An 18,613-nucleotide genomic window follows, 5' to 3' on the forward strand; every position below is an offset into this window, starting at 1 on the left:
GTTTGTGCTGACTGCTCCCTGTCAAGTGGGTCTGTGACAAGTATGAGTGTCCATGATAAAGAAAAGAAAATCTTTTAGAAATCTACAGTGGAGCACCGGTGACCAATTTCTGTTTTTTTATTTTATTTTTTATATTTACTGCACACGTAAAAAGTAATAAGTCTTTTTAATCTTGGCAAACTAAACATCGTTAAGGCATTTTCACACCAAGGATAACTATAACAATAAAGGAGCAGTTTTTCAAATCATTCTAAATTTAAAAGAATAGTAAAGCCCACACCTTGACGATATCGAAACAGAGGAACAATATCGTTGGAATAACTTTCAGAACAATAATTTTTCCAGCTGATGAACGATACAGCTGGTCAGAATCCATCCTGCTTAAAAGAGCTGGAGCAATTTACTAAACAAGCTCTTTACTAAAAAGATAGCCCTTTACTAAAAAGTGTGCTTGTTTGAAGAAAATCTTGTCTTACATGACTTATTTAAACTTCTCTTTTGTTTATTTTCAGTGTCTGAATTCACTCTCTTGTTTTCATTCAATCCCTCAAGTGGACTATAGTGGACTTATGTAGTGAATGAGGGTATAGGGGGTGATTTTGGACACAGCCCTGGTTTATACTCGCCACGTCCGTACGAAAGTGAAGGTGCGTGTGGCATAAATTATGTCATGGGGGTGTGGGCGCTCCCATTTCGTGTGGTGTCCGGCTTTGTGTGTGGCTACACTTCCGAAGATGCACGATATCCTGGCAACTCTGGCCGAGCAGGTATATCTGTACTGGTCCAGTTTGCACTTGTCTAAATTAGTTGCATACATTTACATTTGCCAACAATAGCAGAAATATGAAAATAAAGGTCCATGTTTAATAAAAATGTTCATGAAATTAAATTGAAATGTTTATTGAAATTATAAAATATTTAAGAGATTTTTTATTTTATTTAACTTTATACATATGTTCTTATATCCGTATATTTTGCTCTAATGTCACAAGTGATAATCTCAAGGTTTACTGGGTTTTCCACTATTCTTTGATTCTTTTGTAGTGTGGGTTTGGTGAAGTGTAATAAAAACAAAAATTCTCACTACTGCGTCCTGGGGTTTTTTCTAGAAAGCAAGGTTAAAGGGATATTTCACCCAAAAAATTTAATTCTGTCATAATTTACTCACCTTCAAGTTGTTCCAAACCTGTATGAATTTCTTTTTTTTTCTGCTGAGCAGTGCACACAAAAGAAGATAATTTGAAGAATGTCAGTAACCAAACATACCATGGAAGTCAATGGGTTCCATCAACTGTTTAAAACACAAACGTCATCACAAAACACACAAAATAAACACACACAAAACACACAAGAAATCTTCTACAACCCATCAAAATAAAATAAAATGTGACAGATATATTACTGTTGCATAGTAGTGTGTGCCTCTCAAAGTAATGATAATTAAAACAAAGTCACACAATTTGTCTTCAATGTTTTAATTTTAACACTAAACCTTTGTTGTGTGTGCAGTATTTTGTTTGAAAAAAACAAAACAAATTACCATGGTTTTTGAAAATAAATTTGTATTAAATCATAAATCTATAAAAATTAAAACAACACACAATTAAAAAAAAAAAAAAAACATTTCACAGGGCCCTTTTATTGTAAAATAAATCAATATAGTTGTTTGAAAATCTACAAATTCAATTGATTAGACATGCTTTTTGATAATTAAAATCTCATTAAATGGAAAAATTAAACAAAATAGATTTTTTATTAAACTTTTAAAAATATGTGTGTTAAATTAAGAAAGTTTCTTGATTTGAGAAAAGATTGGATGAGTCCAGAAAAAAACTAAATGTAAAAAATGGAATCCAGAAAATGTTTACAAATTTTATAGGGACCTAGTTAAGCTAACATGTTAACTAACCCAATGCACCTATTACCAGTTGCGATTATGTTTTATGACCAAGTTTGAAAAGGAAATCCACATGAGATCATTGGAATATTTCTCTTTTAAGAAGTGCATTTGATACAAAGGCAAAAAAAGGCGAAGTTTGGTCCAAACAAATTAGGAAGTAAAACAGTGTGAATAGGAAGGTGTCAGTAATATATATATTAACATCAGTTAGCATTTAAGAGTAGTATGCGTGTAGGCTTCATGAACTATCTATTTTAGTTTGGGTATGCCATTCCTTGGGTTTGGGTTAAAAAAGGGATTCAAAAGCAAGTTAACAGGTACAAGACATGTACCTACATTTTCTTAGAAATCTACCCCTTTCATTCATTTTACATGATTTAAAAAAAAACCTTCTAAACTATTAAACAATTTGACATTTAATAATTAAAAAATGTCATGTGGTGCAACCATCCATTGAAAAGAGATTACATTTTCTCCTTTTTAAATGTGAATGTATACATCTTAGGGTCCTATCATACACCCGGCGCAATGCAGCGCCAGACGCGACACAAGTGTTTTTTGCGAGTTTCAGCCCGACGTAGTTATCATTTTCACGTCCTGCGCCACGTTGTTTGCAAATGCATTTGCGCCCATTTATGCGCCCATGGGCGTGCTGGTCTGAAAACGAGGTGTGTTCAGGCGCATTGTTGGCGCATTGCTATTTTGAGGCAACTGAAATAGACTGCGCCATTGACTTTAGACCAGGTTTCAGTTGGTCAATGGCGCAGTCTATTTCAGTTGCCTCAAAATAGCAATGCGCCAACAATGCGCCTGAACACACCTCGTTTTCAGACCGCAATATTTTTTTTTGTTATTTAAAGAGTGCGTTAGTAATGTGCGCTATAGCCGGGTGACGGATCCACAATGCGCATACACTCTGCTTATTACACACACAGGGACACCTAGCAGCACACAAACTATCCAAATATTAAAAATAAAAGGATTACAATGTAAAAGATACATTGTAATATTGTGTACATAAAGATCTGGCTTGTCCCGTAGATGGTCTGCTTGCGCGCTTTAATCCTGCTCACGAGCAGATCCGTTTTCTCTCTGGAGACACGTTCAGTTTCCGCTTGCAAATTCCGCCATGTAAATAGCGACTCCGCCATGGTGCGAGCATAACTGACTTTTAAAGGGAATGTGAAATTACACTCTGATTGTTTTTTTGCACGTTACGCCCAAAACACACCCATTACTCTTTAAGAGAATAGAGACAACCCTTTTAGACCATGCGCTGGATCGTTAAAATAGGGCCCTTAATCATTATATTCCAAAAAAAAGGTTAAGTATATTTTTCAGGTAAAAAGTATTTATTTTAAAATGTCTTGAGTTATTAATTCATAAATATGATTACGTTTTTGGTGACTAACACCACAAGGTATTTTACAACCTGCACAAACACTGCCTGGTCATAAAAGGCTAAAGGTAATAATAATAATAATAATAGACTAAGACTAAAAATAAGAAGAAGAACACAGCGACACAGTCATTCGTGTCTACAGGGGTCCTTTCTTTGATATTATTTTCTTGTGTTTTTCCCTGCATATTTCTATGGCACTTGCATTAATGTAGACTTCACAACACATAATTTTGATGTGGCAGACAATATTATTTTTTATTTAATTTTTTTTTTCAAGTATTAAAGGTACACTATGCAGTTTCCGTTTTTCTCAAACAGCGACCCCTAGAGTCGCTGTGGAGTACTTGTATTTAACAGTACTGTCGTAAATACCACTCACGCAGAGCCGTCGTTTTCTTTTCCTTGACTCTTCCGACCGCTCTTTCTTTGTTTTCTTTGTCGACTCTGCCATGATTCACATCTGAAATGTGTGCTAGTGTCTTCCATAGAGGCTGCTTCATATGTTGTTGATGTATGTGATGTCGTGCCATAAAGCAAGTCGTGATTCTCGCGAGATTTGTCGGGGCGCTACCGCTCAAACCTGCATTGCTGGTTTTGCCAGCGGCATCTATTGGGATGATTCGCCCTACTACGAGTTTGTTTACCATCGAAATGATTTCAAAGCTGTTATATTAAGGTACAAATCTTGTATAGTGTGCCTTTAATAAGAAGTGACACAGCTTTTTCTTTTTTATCATTCAATATCATTTATCATTTATCATGCCAAACAACTTATTCTAAAAATGTATTTTAATTGAGAAATTAACAGAAGAAGCATGTGTATTGTATGTAAATGACTGCATGTATGAATTGTGTTTCTAATGAATTTTTGAATAAACTGATAGATCTAGACCAGAAAATGAACGTTGCGTCATTGACTCGGCTGCCAATAAACATTCAGTGTGTTCTCTTTCAGAATTTGGAAGAGGAAGTATTCAGAAGCAGACAGGACGTGCTAGAGGCTCAAAGTCGCTCAACTGCTTTGTCCCTTCAGCTTTCCTCTGTAGAACGAGAAGGAGCTGACAAAGAACAGCAGCTCTGTCAAATCAAGTAAGCAGCGGTTGCACAGATCTGGCTGAGCTTTGATTAACCCTGACCATGTGAGTTGATCGTGATTTGTGTGCATCCAGGCGCGAGCTTCAGGACTTGCAGTGTCTATACAAGCAGAGTATGGAACATGCAGGAGAACAGGCCCAGCTTATTCAGCAGCTGGAGGGGCTTAACCTGGACACGCAAAGAGTCCTGCGCAGCCAAGAGGAGGCCCACACGGCAGACACTGTCTCCTACCAGAAGGTACAGGAGCGCATCTGTTGTGTGAACTTAGCGCCTGTACTCACAAGTGAACGTGGTGCCCCTGGGGGGTGAACTTGTGTTCTAGCAAGGACTTAACTGCATTAACCGAGCTTGTCCTTCACTGTCTGTTTCTGCTGTGACAGCTCTACAGCGAGCTGAGCGTGTCATACCAGGCCCTTTGGCACAGCCAGGAACCGCTCCGCCAGCGGGAAGCAGCCCTCAGCATGCAGCTCAGCCAGAGAGATCAGCAGATCCAAGAACTCCAGGCACAGCTGCAGAGTTTCACAGCAGCCGCGGGGCACTGTGAGGTGAGTCCGTGTGGGGAGCACCATGACAGATTTACATCATGCTCAATGCCCTTTGTATGCAAAGCAAGCTGAATGAGCACTTCAGCAAAACCACACACCGTTCATTTCCTTTTTCTCCTCTTAGTAAAACCGCATCCATAATAAATGAAATTCCTTTCAGTAAGAGATGAATGGGAAGAGATGTCCAAGAGTTTTTGTTCATTTTTGCAAGTCTTCATGCTGTCTGACAACTCCAAAGCATTTGGCATTAACCCTGCTAATGGTAATGCATATATATGCATATTTGTGGGGTATGATTTTTGAATGTTTTTAAAGAAGTCACCAAGGCTGCATTCATTTGATCAAAACTACAGTATAAACAGTAATATTGCAAAATTGTATTACATAGGGATGCTTATAATTAACCGTTAACCGACAATAAGAAATTTGATCGATTAATACTATCGGTTAAATGGTTTAAAGGAAATGTAAGTAATTTATCTTCAAGATATTTGGAAAACGTTTGTTGCATGGTTAAAAAAATATGCTACACAAATACAATTGAGCTTTTGAGAAAAAAAACAACAACAGATAAGTCACATATAATTTGCATTTTATTATTATATTAATGTAAAATACCGCAAAATGTTTACAAACATTATAAACACTATAAACATAGCTATAGGCTTTTTTAGTTCCCCTTACTCCACAACAAATCCTTTAAAATGAACGGTATTCAGAACAGAACAATGATGAAAAATAAATGTAGCTATATATCTTCTATATATATCTATCTATTATATAGCGACTTCTTTAACCAGGTATGCTGGGTGGTACGTCATTTAAAAAAAAAGCGTCCGATGCAGATACCTTGGATGGGTTTATTATGAGCGTGACATTTGCGTTTGCTCTATACAGAGTGTTAGCTACTGAAATGTCAACTCTTCTGACACATAGCAACACAGATAAAAGTATTATTAATATTTTGGACCTTTTATTGAAAGTAGCCTATATTTACCTGTTGAGATATGCTGTCACAAGCACCCGTAAGAGCTGTGATTGTGATGTATGATTTGAACAAGGCATGACGTGCAAAAGGGCAGTTTGCAAAATATGCTGTATTTTTGTAATTCTGCTAGGTGCCACCATGGCGCATCAGCTTAGGAAACACACAAGACTCAGATCTAAATCAGAGATGACAAAAAAACACCATGGCAGGTATGGGCACCATGGTTTAAATGTATGCCGGAAGTAGTATTATTTTATTTTTTTCCAATTAAGAATTTAAATAAATTATAATAGTATAATATTAGTAGCCTGTTATAAATGCAATAAGTAAAATATAATTTTAATAAATAAAAATAAAAATATTCTTTAAAAAACAAGTTGAAAATATAGCTGCAAGCAGCCATTATTGGGGCCAAGTGCAAAAAAAAGACAACAAACCATGCCAACATGTCTGGGAGTGTTTGACCAACTGCAACAATGAGCAATTAAATACATTTAAGATGATTTTAGGCAAAATAGGTGAAAAAAAAATCATATAGTCACTAATAATATGATTTAATTGTTTTTCACTTTCGACCAATAGGTGGTGCAGTTACGAAATTGATGTGGGGTGTGGTCAGAGTGAGGTGACTGACACATACAAAGTTTGGTGTCAATAGCCGCTTTCCGACCAAGTAGTTACAGGAACTTAGTTCTAGGAACTGTCCACTTCTAAACAGTTCTAAGAACTACTCTCCCCCAAACTCGGTTTTGCTGTTTGCGTTCGCACTGGCCAAGTGGCCATAGGAACTGGTAGGAGGGGTAAGGGAGTGACGCAAGCACGGTGACTTTTATTTTGACGGCGCGACGGACCTTTATTTTGGCGGCGCTGAGAACGCCAGAGCAAACAATGCTCGCATTCTCTGTGTTTATTAGTTAGCGATCTGTCTAACAGTACTGTTTAATATGTTATTAGATAGAACTGTTATAGAAAGTAGACAGTATATGAAAAAAAGCCTTATTAGCCTATGCCGTGTGGTTGATGTCCAGTGTTGCTAGCTGGGCAGATAAACATAATCATGTTTGACTTGGTCCCCTCAAAGTTGCGTTGGATTTTCTCTTCAGCATAAAGGTTTAGAGACCCATCTATCACTGTTTTCCATGTTTGTATAGTTAGTTTATGGAGTAAATATATAAGCTATAATCTGTGTTTACATTCTAGCTGTTTTAAAAATAGCGGGTGCTGGTGCTCTGCGTGCGTTCGGTCAATCAGCGTACACTAACGTCACGGGTAGTTCCTATAGTGCTGGTTTAGACCCTACTCTGAAGTAGGACCTAAATTAGTTCCTCCAAATGGAGTTCCTAGAACTAAAATCGTTCCTAGTTCCTGCGGTGCGAACACGCCGACATCCGGGTACTTTAGCCAATAGTTCTAGGAACTGTGAAAAGGTTCCTCCGGTCGGAAAGTACCTAATATGTCAAGGCATTGCAGAGATTTTGTCGGCATGGTCTGGGGATGATACGATTCGATTTTGGTGAAAACCGGACAAACGGTCTAGGAGAAGTTTGAGAAAAAGTAGGTTTTAAAATAAAATAAAAATGGCGGACAGGAAGTTTGGCTGACTATGGCAAAATTGGTATCTATGTTTTCGGCATAACCAAATGAATCTATTAAGACCAGTGTCATTATAATAGGCACATTTATTCAAAAGTCATTAGCATTTTTGAAGATTTTGGCGCAGTTCCACCAATTGTTTTTATGTGTCCTAAAAGTGAGTGAGCCCATACATGTGTGTGTCAAATTTGGTGAAAATATTTCATTTCATTTTGGGGTTATAGACATTTATATGTATAAACATAAAAAATGATCCACACCTGACTTTGTTTGAATTATCTTGCCACTTACTATTAATATTTTGACATTTGGGCATCAGCCTGTAGCCAACGACCTATGTTCCCAAACTTCCTATTGTGGTTTCATCTCGATCGGTCTAACGGGTTCGAAGATATTGGCAAATGTTTTTAAAGCGCTAAATCACAACGCTACACAAACCGTAAGGCAATAGTTTGGTATAGTTGGACTCGGCAAGGTTTCAGGAATCTAAGGAGATGACTACCGTAAAAATAAGTCAACCACACCCAGAGTTATAAGCATTTGAAAAATTTATTTTACCACAAGGTGGCACTGGTTCGAAACTTCTCAGGCTCCTTCAGGGCATCGTACTGATGACCCATACCGAGTTTTGTAACGATATGTTCATGCATTCATAAAATACTGCATTTTGGTACAAAATTCTAAATGGCCAACGCCTAAAATGGTCTATATGGAAAAACTCGGCATGACGCCCTCAATCGAACAAGACCACTTTTATGATTTTTGGACTAACCGTTCAGAAGTTCTAAGAAAAATATAAAATAAAAATTTAAATGGTATCTCCGGACCAGTAGGTGGCGCTGCGCCGAAACGCAGCATGTAGCCTCAGGTCATGCTTGTGATGACATGAACCAAGTTTGCTCTGAATACGATAAAGCGTTAAGGAGATATAGCCTTATGTATAGCCTTACGTCTGTTTTCACAAGCGCTACATAAAATTAGTTTGTGCGGTATTCGAGAATGGTTTGACGAATCAACATGAATTCCATAGCTTTTTCCGGCATGGTCTAAAGATGACCTGGTTTAATTGTCGTGAAAATCGGAGCAACGGCCTAGGAGGAATTAGAAAAAGTAGGTTTTTCTGAGATTTCAAAATGGCGGGCAAATTTTCATGACGGAAAATTACTTGCAATCGAATCGGCTTGAGCCAAGGAATCAGAGCCCTTATGAGTCAAAAGTTTTAGCATAAACCTGAGTAGAACTTTGACAGGTGGTGGCGCTAGAGGGATTGAGTTAGAGACTCCAAATTTGCTATGGTGACAGTTCAGACTATCCTCTATCTGTGTGCCAAATTTCATAACTTTCCCCCAAGCGGTTCTATGGGCTGCCATAGACTTCCAGAGCGGAAGAAGAAGAAACGGAAGAAGAATAAGAATGTCAACGATTTCAATAGGTGCCTACGCACTTTCAGTGCTTGGCCCCTAATAATGCAATGACTTTAACAAACGCAGACTATCAATTAACTACCTCGGACAGTAACAGTAGCTCTACTTAAAGTAGGTTTCGTAAAAATAAAAAATAAAATCCCTATGGAGAAAATGAAATGCTATAAAAAGTTTCAGTTCTGACTTTTTTCATTTGATTTAGTCTATTTAGCTTTGTATCAAATACAATGTAGTTTTCATTGATCGAGATCTGGCAGCAACAGCACATTTTTCCACTTGGGCAAGCGATTCGCAGACATCTTTCCCTGTGCAAGAAATCCCCCATATGCCAGCAAACCAATGAGAACGCGGGACATTGATGACGATACATAACAACAATTTTGTCATGTAAGCTTTATTGTACACCTCAAACAAGGGAATTTATAGTAATTTATAGTGTTTAATACTAATTAGCGAGTCCACGAATGGCTTGGGTATGCAGAGCATTTGCAGCTTAAAGTCCCTGTAAAGTCAAAATTAAGTATGTTTTCTGAGTTTGTCACACCACAGAAAAATGTGTTATTAGCCACCCAGCCAAATTTGAAAGATAAAAAAAGCAGCCATGTAAATAAAATAAGCTATCAAAATCTTGAAAAAATTAGCAGTGGTCTCTGCTCTCAAAAGCTGGGGGCGTGTCCGCTGGCTGTGCTGAAACCACGCCCACTCGCGGGAAAGTTGACTCGCGGGCACGCACTGCCGATGATGGCACCAGTTGTCGGCGCGACGGGAGGATGAAGGCCGAGGTGGGAGATAGTCGGTTCGGCCCCATTCACCAGTAACAGCAGATTATCAGTGAATCCCAGTTGTCTCAGACGAAAGTTTATAAAACTATCCTGTGTAAAATGATCACTACAGAGGCGGGTGTTGGTGATGATCCTCAGCTCTCCATCAAGGTGGCTCTTCACAAAATTAATCCACCTCTTGTTGATATGATCGTTGTTCGGAAATTTAAATAAGGACACCGATCTTTTTTGTAAGTGATCGCATCCAGGTAATATGCATTTCCGTGACGAAGGCATAGCTAGCTAGCAAACTGTAGGCTGTAGTAAATAATACTGACAGTAACTCGCGATTGAGCGGCGAACTGATAGGGGAGGGAAACTCTCTTCACATCCTGATAGTGTTGCACGGTGTACCGATACTTCAAAAGTATCGCGATACTCGGAAATTAAAAACGTCACGATACCTAAATTTATCAGTATCGATACTTAAAAAAAAAAAAAAACGCCTCCCTATGGACGTCTGTGTTTTTTTCCTGACGCACGCAGCAAAGAACCTGTCGCTGTCAGTGTCATGTGACAAAACACTACAGCGAGATGGCTGCATGTGGGAGCACAAGTGGTCCACGACTCGTAGAAAAAGATGACGCGAGGAGTGACATATGGAAGTACGTTGCCTACCTTGCTCTGTTGCACGGTGCACCGATACTTCAAAAGTAAATCGGAAATTAAAAACGTCACGATTCCTTAATTTATTAGTATCGATACTTACTTCTAAGAATGACCGCGTTCCAGATTTGTAAGGCCGGCGACACACTGGCTGCGTGTCGTGTCCGTTTTTATTTCGGCTCCCATGTTAACTGCCTGCGTGACACACGCTCGAGACGCGCGGAAAACGCGTGCATGCTTGAAATAGAACCGACGCCTATTTTTCACGCGACACGCAAGCGTGTTGGAAGCGTTTCCAGGCAAAATAGAATAGGAAAAGATGTTTCTATGTCATTTTGACACGAATACATATTAATAAATGACATTTTGATGTTTGAAAGTTTTGACATACATACAATATAAATGTAATTTAAAAAAATATTATCGATTTTCAAATATTGCACCTCTCAATACAGAACGAATTATTCTGTAGCCTATTTTGCCGTCAACACTGCCGACGTTGTCTTTGCTGCTATATATTTGTTTAACATGAAGTATAGGCCTTCCACAACTCTCTCCCCACATGTCAAATATATCACCAGGCTTATCATATGTTACCAATATTAAACATTGTTTAATATTATTGCTGTTCATATTTTTATTCAAAGTTCAGAATTAAGATAACGCTCTTATGTTTCTTATGATAAATGAGATAATGCTGCTAAATTTATATATTTTTTTACCTTGAATGTCATTGCTCTAATTAATTTTTTATATTTTGATATTTCATATTTTGTTCAAATGTTTAATATATCTGCTGTTCATATGTTCATTTATTAGTGTGTTATATGATTAGAATGTTGTCCCGGTTTTAAAATAAAGCACAGCAATGATATTTGAGAGTGTTTCTCCCTTTTCAGGAAAAGTATCGAAAAAGTATCGAAATCGCAATACTTGACTTGGTATCGGTATCGAAACAATAATTTTGGTATCGTGACAACACTACATCCTGATAGCAATCAATAACAGAAGTGGTCTAAATATTAAAACACGTACAAATATCTTGTGTGGAAGTCTTAAGACCAAAAATGTTCGTCCAATATAGAGTTGTCAAAAAGTGAAATTTTTAAAGGTCCCGTTCTTCGTGATCCCATGTTTCAAACTTTAGTTAGTGTGTAATGTTGTTGTTAGAGTATAAATAATATCTGTAAAATTATAAAGCTCAAAGTTCAATGCCAAGCGAGATATTTTATTTAACAGAAGTCGCCTACATCGAACGGCCCGTTTGGACTACATCCCTCTACTTCCTTCTTTAATGACGTCAGTAGAACAGTTTTTTGACTAACCTCCGCCCACAGGAATGCTCCCTCAACTCTACCGAAATTCGTTTATGTACTTGCGCACTTCTTATAACTTACTGTGTTTACTCAGCTCTTACAGTGATTTCCTGAAGTAAAACTGACGCTTCATCTTTTGTGTGATGTGCAATAAACTTTATTAAACTCATCAGTATATGTTTGATCATCATTCGGACCTGGTCCGAAACAGCAGACTTGTAGGCTATTAATAAATAATGGATACATACAAGCAGATGACAAATACGTTATAATATAATTAAACTACTAAACTATACCTGTTCCATCTCTATACAGCACTCTGACTCTGTAGGCATTATTGTCCGACTCAAAATGAACACTGTTACTGAGAGTTTCTGATATTATCATCATTCCGTGAGATGAAATTGTCCTGAGAGACTGAGCGCGAGCTCATGAAGCTCCGCCCCCTGGGTCGTCCAGCAGCAGCTCATTTGCATTTAAAGGGCACACACTAAAACAGCGCGTTTTTCTGAGCCCCAAAAAATGACAATTTAAACATGCTGTAAAAAATGATCTGTTGGGTATTTTGAGCTGAAACTTCACATACACACTCTGGGGACATCAGAGACTTATTTTACATCTTGTGAAAAGGGGCATAATACGGGACCTTTAAAAATGTGACGATTCCAACATGCTCTTCACCGAGCGCTTACATAGATGCACACGGGAGCGTTTAAAACAGGGGTGTCAAACTCAGTTCCTGGAGGGCCGGAGTCCTGCAGAGTTTAGCTCCAACCCTAATTAAACACACCTGATCCAGCTAATCAAGGTCTTCAGGATTACTAGAAACTTCCAGGCAGGTGTTTTTGGAGCTGGTTGGAGCTAAACTCTGCAGGACAGTGGCCCTCCAGGAACTGAGTTTGACACCCCTGGTTTAAAAGCAAGCTCCGCTGATGGAGGCGCTTTCAAATGCTCCCGTGTGTGTCTGTGTAAGCGCGGTCGGTCGGGTCGTTTGAAATAAAGATGCCAATTAAACCTTTGTAATTTAAATAGTACTAGACACAATTTTCTATGAAATACATAGGCCTACACTTTATTGGCTGAATAACTGGCGCGAAGATGACGCACAAGCTCAGTCTGCAGGTAGAGATGGAGGCGGCAAGAGAAAAGGTGAAGACTGGGGAGTGGAAGCTCCGCAAATACACAAATAGAAAGAGCAAAGTGTGGGAGACATTTGCCGAAATAATGAAAGATGATGACCAAGTGCTGGCTTTGTCATGTGTACTTCTTGCGATGCTATTTACACATTTGATAGCCACAAAACTGGCACGACCAACCAGGCACGGCGCCAGGATTCCAGTTTTGGATGGGCCAGACCAATTGTGGGTGGGCTTTAAATTAAAAACGTTAAAAAAATATATATATATATATATATAAAAAACGTTATCCAATCACTGCTTAACCTAATAAAAAAATATTGACTAATATAGCCTACTGTTATATTATCTGTGCGTATACATAATATAGATTCTAATAGCTTGATGCCCTTTAAATATTTTGTTGCATAGTTAAAAGTTTCGGTGCATAGGACAGACCTATCCGCGATCGCTCTCCTTGGTTCTGACCAAAGAAGAGCGCTTTGGAATCTCCATTACGCATCATATGCATCATACCTGGGCTGCATTTTCCGATAACATTGTCTCATAGCGCGCTACGAAGACTCTTAAGGTATAACTTAACTAAAGGTATACTACCACTAAAGGTATATCATTGCTAGGCGTCTTCAGGGCTATCATCCACTTGCGAGGCAGAGGCGCTGAAAGGCAGAGGCGCTGGCGCCTTCCTAGCAACGGCGCTGTTTTTGGTAAAATATGATTTTGACGACTTCATTAAGTTTTGTTTTATAGAAAACTCTTTTTAAAAGATTTTCGTTTTGTATAAATTGTAATTAATTTTGATCAATGTTTTATCAATCAATTGCCCGTATTTAATAAATAAGAAGCAAATATATAGCAGACAATGCGGTAATAAGGCACCGGCACGATCACTTGCATTGCATGTGAACTGGAGGGTGCCGAAACTCAGCTTGTGCCTCACAGATTTGAGAAATATAGGCTATATATTGAAATGTCTACTTTTAAACGAAAATATTCAAACCAAAATAAATAGGCTACTCTCTGATTATGTAATCCATATTAAATGTGCATTTCTCTCTGGCGTTCATGGCGAGTCCGCATCGTCAACTTCATCTTTGCAGTGACACAGAAAACACCAGTTTATTACTAAACAATTAAATGTCTCCTTGCTAATTTAGACACATTCATAATCATTACTTTAACCGGTTCTTTGTGGCAAGCTTTATGCGTGCTGTCATAACGCTTATTATCCTTTAGGCTATAGCCTATTTAAGTAATTAAATTAATATAAAGGGGCGATTTGTCCACGAATGGCTTAAATGAACAACTACTAATCGACTAGGGAAAAAAAAATTAGTCGGAGGCAGCCCTTATTCCACATATTTTCGAACCAGCAGGCCATTCTGGGTTTAGCGAGCGACCCTGCGGAATGAGCGAGCGGAGCGGAATATTCAGAAATGCGCTCTCCGCTCACGAGCTCTGATCGGAACAAACCCGAACCTCACTGTCTGCTGAACTTGCGCAGAAACATCAAAATAGACATAGCCAGCTTTTTAAAATTGTTTTTAAAACTAAACATTTAGACTATTTTAGTAAAAATTATGAGCTTATTGACCCCTAGCTCCTACGTCTATGGTCCAGTGACGCTACGATGAGCATTTACTACTTTTAAAAAATGCGGGTCAGGAAGCGGGTCGGGTACAATATTTTCTTTTTCTTTTTTTGCGGTCCGAGTTGCGGGCGGGTTAGTTGAAAACGTCGGTCGGGTGCGGGTTGTTTATACATTGACCCGCGCATCACTGACCCAGATGGTCTACTTTTTCCGGTTCGAATCCGAAGTGCAGATCCGTGCACACTCTAACGGCTAATATTGCCTACAACCCATTCCGCGTTGGTACGAAACCAGTCCGATGCAAGTAGAGAGGTTTAGATAAAGGAGTTTGAGTCATTAATAATCAGTATCTAACCTGATTAAGAGATATTTATTCAATGTTGTCTACATTATATTTCATCTGCAACACTATTGAGAACCTTTGTAACTTTTAAATGCATCATTATGCAAATTGCAAACACATGAAGAGCATTCTCCACAAAAAAAACCCCGCAACTGGCAGGAAATTAGGAAAAGGTAGGAAAATAAATTAAATTGTATGTGGAAGATTTTAACTGTGACAAGATGAATGACAGGGCAGTTTAAACGTGACAGGATGCACGTAACTAAGCGACAGAGCTGTCCGTTAAAGATGCAATTATGATGAAGTAGTATGTCCCAAAGCTTGCCTACTCTTCTGCTACACACTGTATGTACTTTTTCTTTATAAAAACAGTACATAATTTTAGGGTAAAATATAAGTAGGCGAATTTGGACACAACTAGACAGTCATCAACCAACAAACAAACAGCAGCCACTTTTTACAAACAACGAGCTTATGCTGTGTTCACGCCATCGTAACATCGTAATTATGAGATAATTAATTTCATAATTACGAATTAAACTCGAATTTATGCGTTTCTATGTCAACACTATCAATGCAGAAATTAATCTGCAGCAGTCAGGTGGTACAAGTCAGAGCTCTGTAAGTTGTTTACGTTTATTATTTTGTAATGTTATGTGCTTTGAGAAAAGGTAATTTATCACTCTCTCGTGACGCTTTGCAGACTCTGCTGTGTGCGTTCATGTGTTTTGAAGGAGGCGTGGCTTTAGAGAGCGCTGTGAAGAGAGGGTGGGATCTCATGCTTTCAATGCTAGATTGCTATTGCTAGCCTCTCCGAAATTGCCTACCCAACCATTGAAGTGAAACTGAAACAAGCCGGCGTTAGACTTACATAGCCTACCTCTCTCATTTGGCACATAGCCTACTTCTCTCATTTGGCACAAATCCAAGCGTTTCCATATTCTCTATGTATTTGGAAGCTAAATTATTATTTATTATAAACTATTCTTTGTACTTTACATGCGTTAAACCATCAAAATATCCACGTAAAACATCATCTTTCATATGTGCAAAAATGTGCTTGGCATATCACCACAGTGGGGCGGTGCTCATGATGAACGTTACATATTGTACTATGGACTATTTAAATTGAGTAACTTGTTATATGTTTGGTTGAGTACTTTATTTTTTATAATGAACAGACTGTGTTGTCAAGTTAGCAATGCTAGAGCTGATATGTTGTGTGTGCACGTGTGAGGTGCTTGCGCAGTCATTTGAAAAAAAACAGCAATTATCTGAAATAGAAAGGTTTTTTTGTTAACATTATACACTACCGTTCAAAAGTTTGGGGTCAGTAAGAATTTTTTTTCTTAAAAAAAAAGGGGGGGGGGGAAATAAAACTTATTAAGCAAGGATGCATTAAAATGATCTAAAGTGACAGTAAAGACATTTATAATGTTACATAAGCTTTCTATCTTGGATAAATGCTGTTCTTTTGAACTTTCTATTCATCAAAGAATCCTGATTTTATTTTATTTTTTTACAGAACTGTTGTCGACATTGATAAAAAAAGAAATTCTTGAACAGGAAATTTCTGAAGAATCATGTGACACTGAAGACTGGAGTAATGATGTTGAAAATTCAGGTTTCATCACAGGAATAAATTTAATTTTAAAATATATTCAAAAATATTCAATATATTTTAAATTCTAATCATATTTCACAATATTACTGTTTACTGTATTTTAGATCAAATAAATGCAGCCTTTAAAAACATAAAAAAACAAAACAATTTTGGGATCGATAAGATTTTATGTAATCTGTGAATGCTCATTTTGAAGTGTTTTATTTTTATTTATTCTAGACAAAATGGTACCATATTAATTGCAGTCATTTAAAGGTTATCTGTCATTGTAACATTTACATTTACATTTAGTCATTTAGCAGACGCTTTTATCCAAAGCGACTTACAAATTAGGACTAAATTAAGCGAGTCATCATGAAGAGGCAAAAACAACGCAAGAAGTGCTCAAAATACGAAGTTCAGGCATTATTCAGAGTAGCATAAGCCCGATAAGCGAGGTTTTAAAGGGAAAGGGAAGGTTTTTTTATATTTATTTTTTTATATGAGGTTAAGTGCTCACGGAAGAGATGGGTTTTCAGTAGTGATGCACCGAAATGAAAATTCTGGGCCGAAACCGAAACCGAAAATTTAGGATGCTCTTGGCCGAAAACCGAAACTGAAGCCGAAAATGGCTTCTTTTAAAAACGTATATATACTGCTTGAATTTAATGGATCTGAAATGAAAAATCACAATATAATAATCAAATTTTATTAAGTTACATAAAATATTTTTAACAATAAATATAAATAATAATACCAAATAATATTATTCTTCAAGTTTTATGTTCCATCAAATAAAATAGTTTTTTAAAAGTTGTGCAAAAAAAAAAATCCACAATTTTGGAGATTTTTGCAGAACAAATGTTACATATTGCAACTTTGGTGTCCTCTCGTATAGGGCTGTCACTTTTGTGAAAAATAAATCCTGTTCGATTTTTGAGACATAGGCTAAGTGTTCATTGAATCGTTAGTAAATTGCCTATGTTTGGCGTTGATCCGTTTTCAACGCCAAATATAGGCAAATCCACGGACAACTAAACAGGCATTAGGACGACCGTAAAGAGGGCGCACAAGTCAGCAATGTGGACTGCCATAACATCAATGAAAAGCATTACTGAAGGCTACATATTATGCACTATATTATGCAGAAATAGGCTATGTGTGTGTGTGTGTGTCAGAACCTGCAGTTGCTGTGTGACGCGCGTTCGCTGCGAGCGTATACTGTAGTGACGAGCTGGACGCGCTCCGAGAGAAGGCCGTTAAAATCGATTCCCTATTTTCGTTTTTGAAACTTGTGTTGGTTGGTCCGATCGATTGTGCAGTAAGTGACAGCCCTTTGACATGCTTAATCTTTGATAGGCAGACGCGTGATAACAGCTCGACCGTGAGTGAAACCTAAGCGCTTGCGCACGGATGGGAGGGGCGGGTGACATTCATTTTCGGTTAAACGTTTTCGGCAGTTTTTTTTTATTTCGGCCCGAAACCGATAATGCCATTTCGGCCGAAAATTTTCGGCGGCCGAAATTTCGGTGCACCCCTAGTTTTCAGTTGTCTTTTGAATGTTGTCAGGGATTCTGCATTCCGGATGAGGGTGGGGAGAGCGTTCCACCAGCATGGAACTGTGAATGAGTATGTTCTGGAAAGTGATTTTGTGACTTTCTGTGATGGAACCATGAGTCGTCGCTCTTTGACCGATCGTAGGCTTCTGGTAGGGATGTAGACTCGTAGGAGTGAGTGAAAGTAGGAGGGAGCTGAGCCTGTGATAGATCTGTAAGCAAGCATCAATGCCTTGAACTTGATGCGAGCAGCGAGAGGTAGCCAGTGCAGAGAGGTGAACAGAGGAGTGACGTGGGCCCTCTTGGGCTCGTTGAAGACAAGACGAGCTGAAGCATTCTGAATCATTTGTAGAGGTTTAGTTGCACATGATGGAAGTCCGGCCAGAAGAGCATTGCAGTAGTCAAGCCTAGAAATGACCAGGGCCTGGACGAGCAGTTGTGTTGCATGCTCAGGAAAGGCCTGATCTTCCTGATGTTGTGCAGTGCAAACCTGCATGATCGAGCTGTCTTTGAAATGTGATCTGTGAAGGTCAGCTGGTCATCAAACGTTACTCCAAGATTTCTGACCGACCTTGATGGGGTGATTGATGATGAATCTAGCTGGATAGTGAAGTCGTGTTGTAGAGATGGATTGGCAGGGAGGACGAGAAGCTCAGTCTTTGCCAGGTTAAGCTGCAGGTGATGTTCCTTCATC

At 38.3% G+C, this 18,613-nt stretch overlaps 1 protein-coding gene across 3 annotated transcripts in view; it reads left to right on the plus strand.

The window, feature by feature from the left end:
• Positions 1 to 18,613, plus strand: part of cntln (centlein, centrosomal protein) — a 221,931-nt gene that overhangs the window by 11,142 nt on the left and 192,176 nt on the right. For all 3 annotated transcript variants that reach the window (XM_084091411.1, XM_084091409.1, XM_084091410.1), the window contains exons 7-9: positions 4,258 to 4,391; positions 4,472 to 4,634; positions 4,778 to 4,942. In XM_084091411.1, the coding sequence (XP_083947537.1) occupies positions 4,258 to 4,391; positions 4,472 to 4,634; positions 4,778 to 4,942 (462 nt within the window). The remainder of the gene's footprint in view (positions 1 to 4,257; positions 4,392 to 4,471; positions 4,635 to 4,777; positions 4,943 to 18,613) is intronic.

This window comes from Abramis brama (genome assembly GCF_963993115.1).
Source record: "Abramis brama genome assembly, chromosome: 2".
Taxonomy (NCBI): Eukaryota; Metazoa; Chordata; class Actinopteri; order Cypriniformes; family Leuciscidae; genus Abramis; species Abramis brama.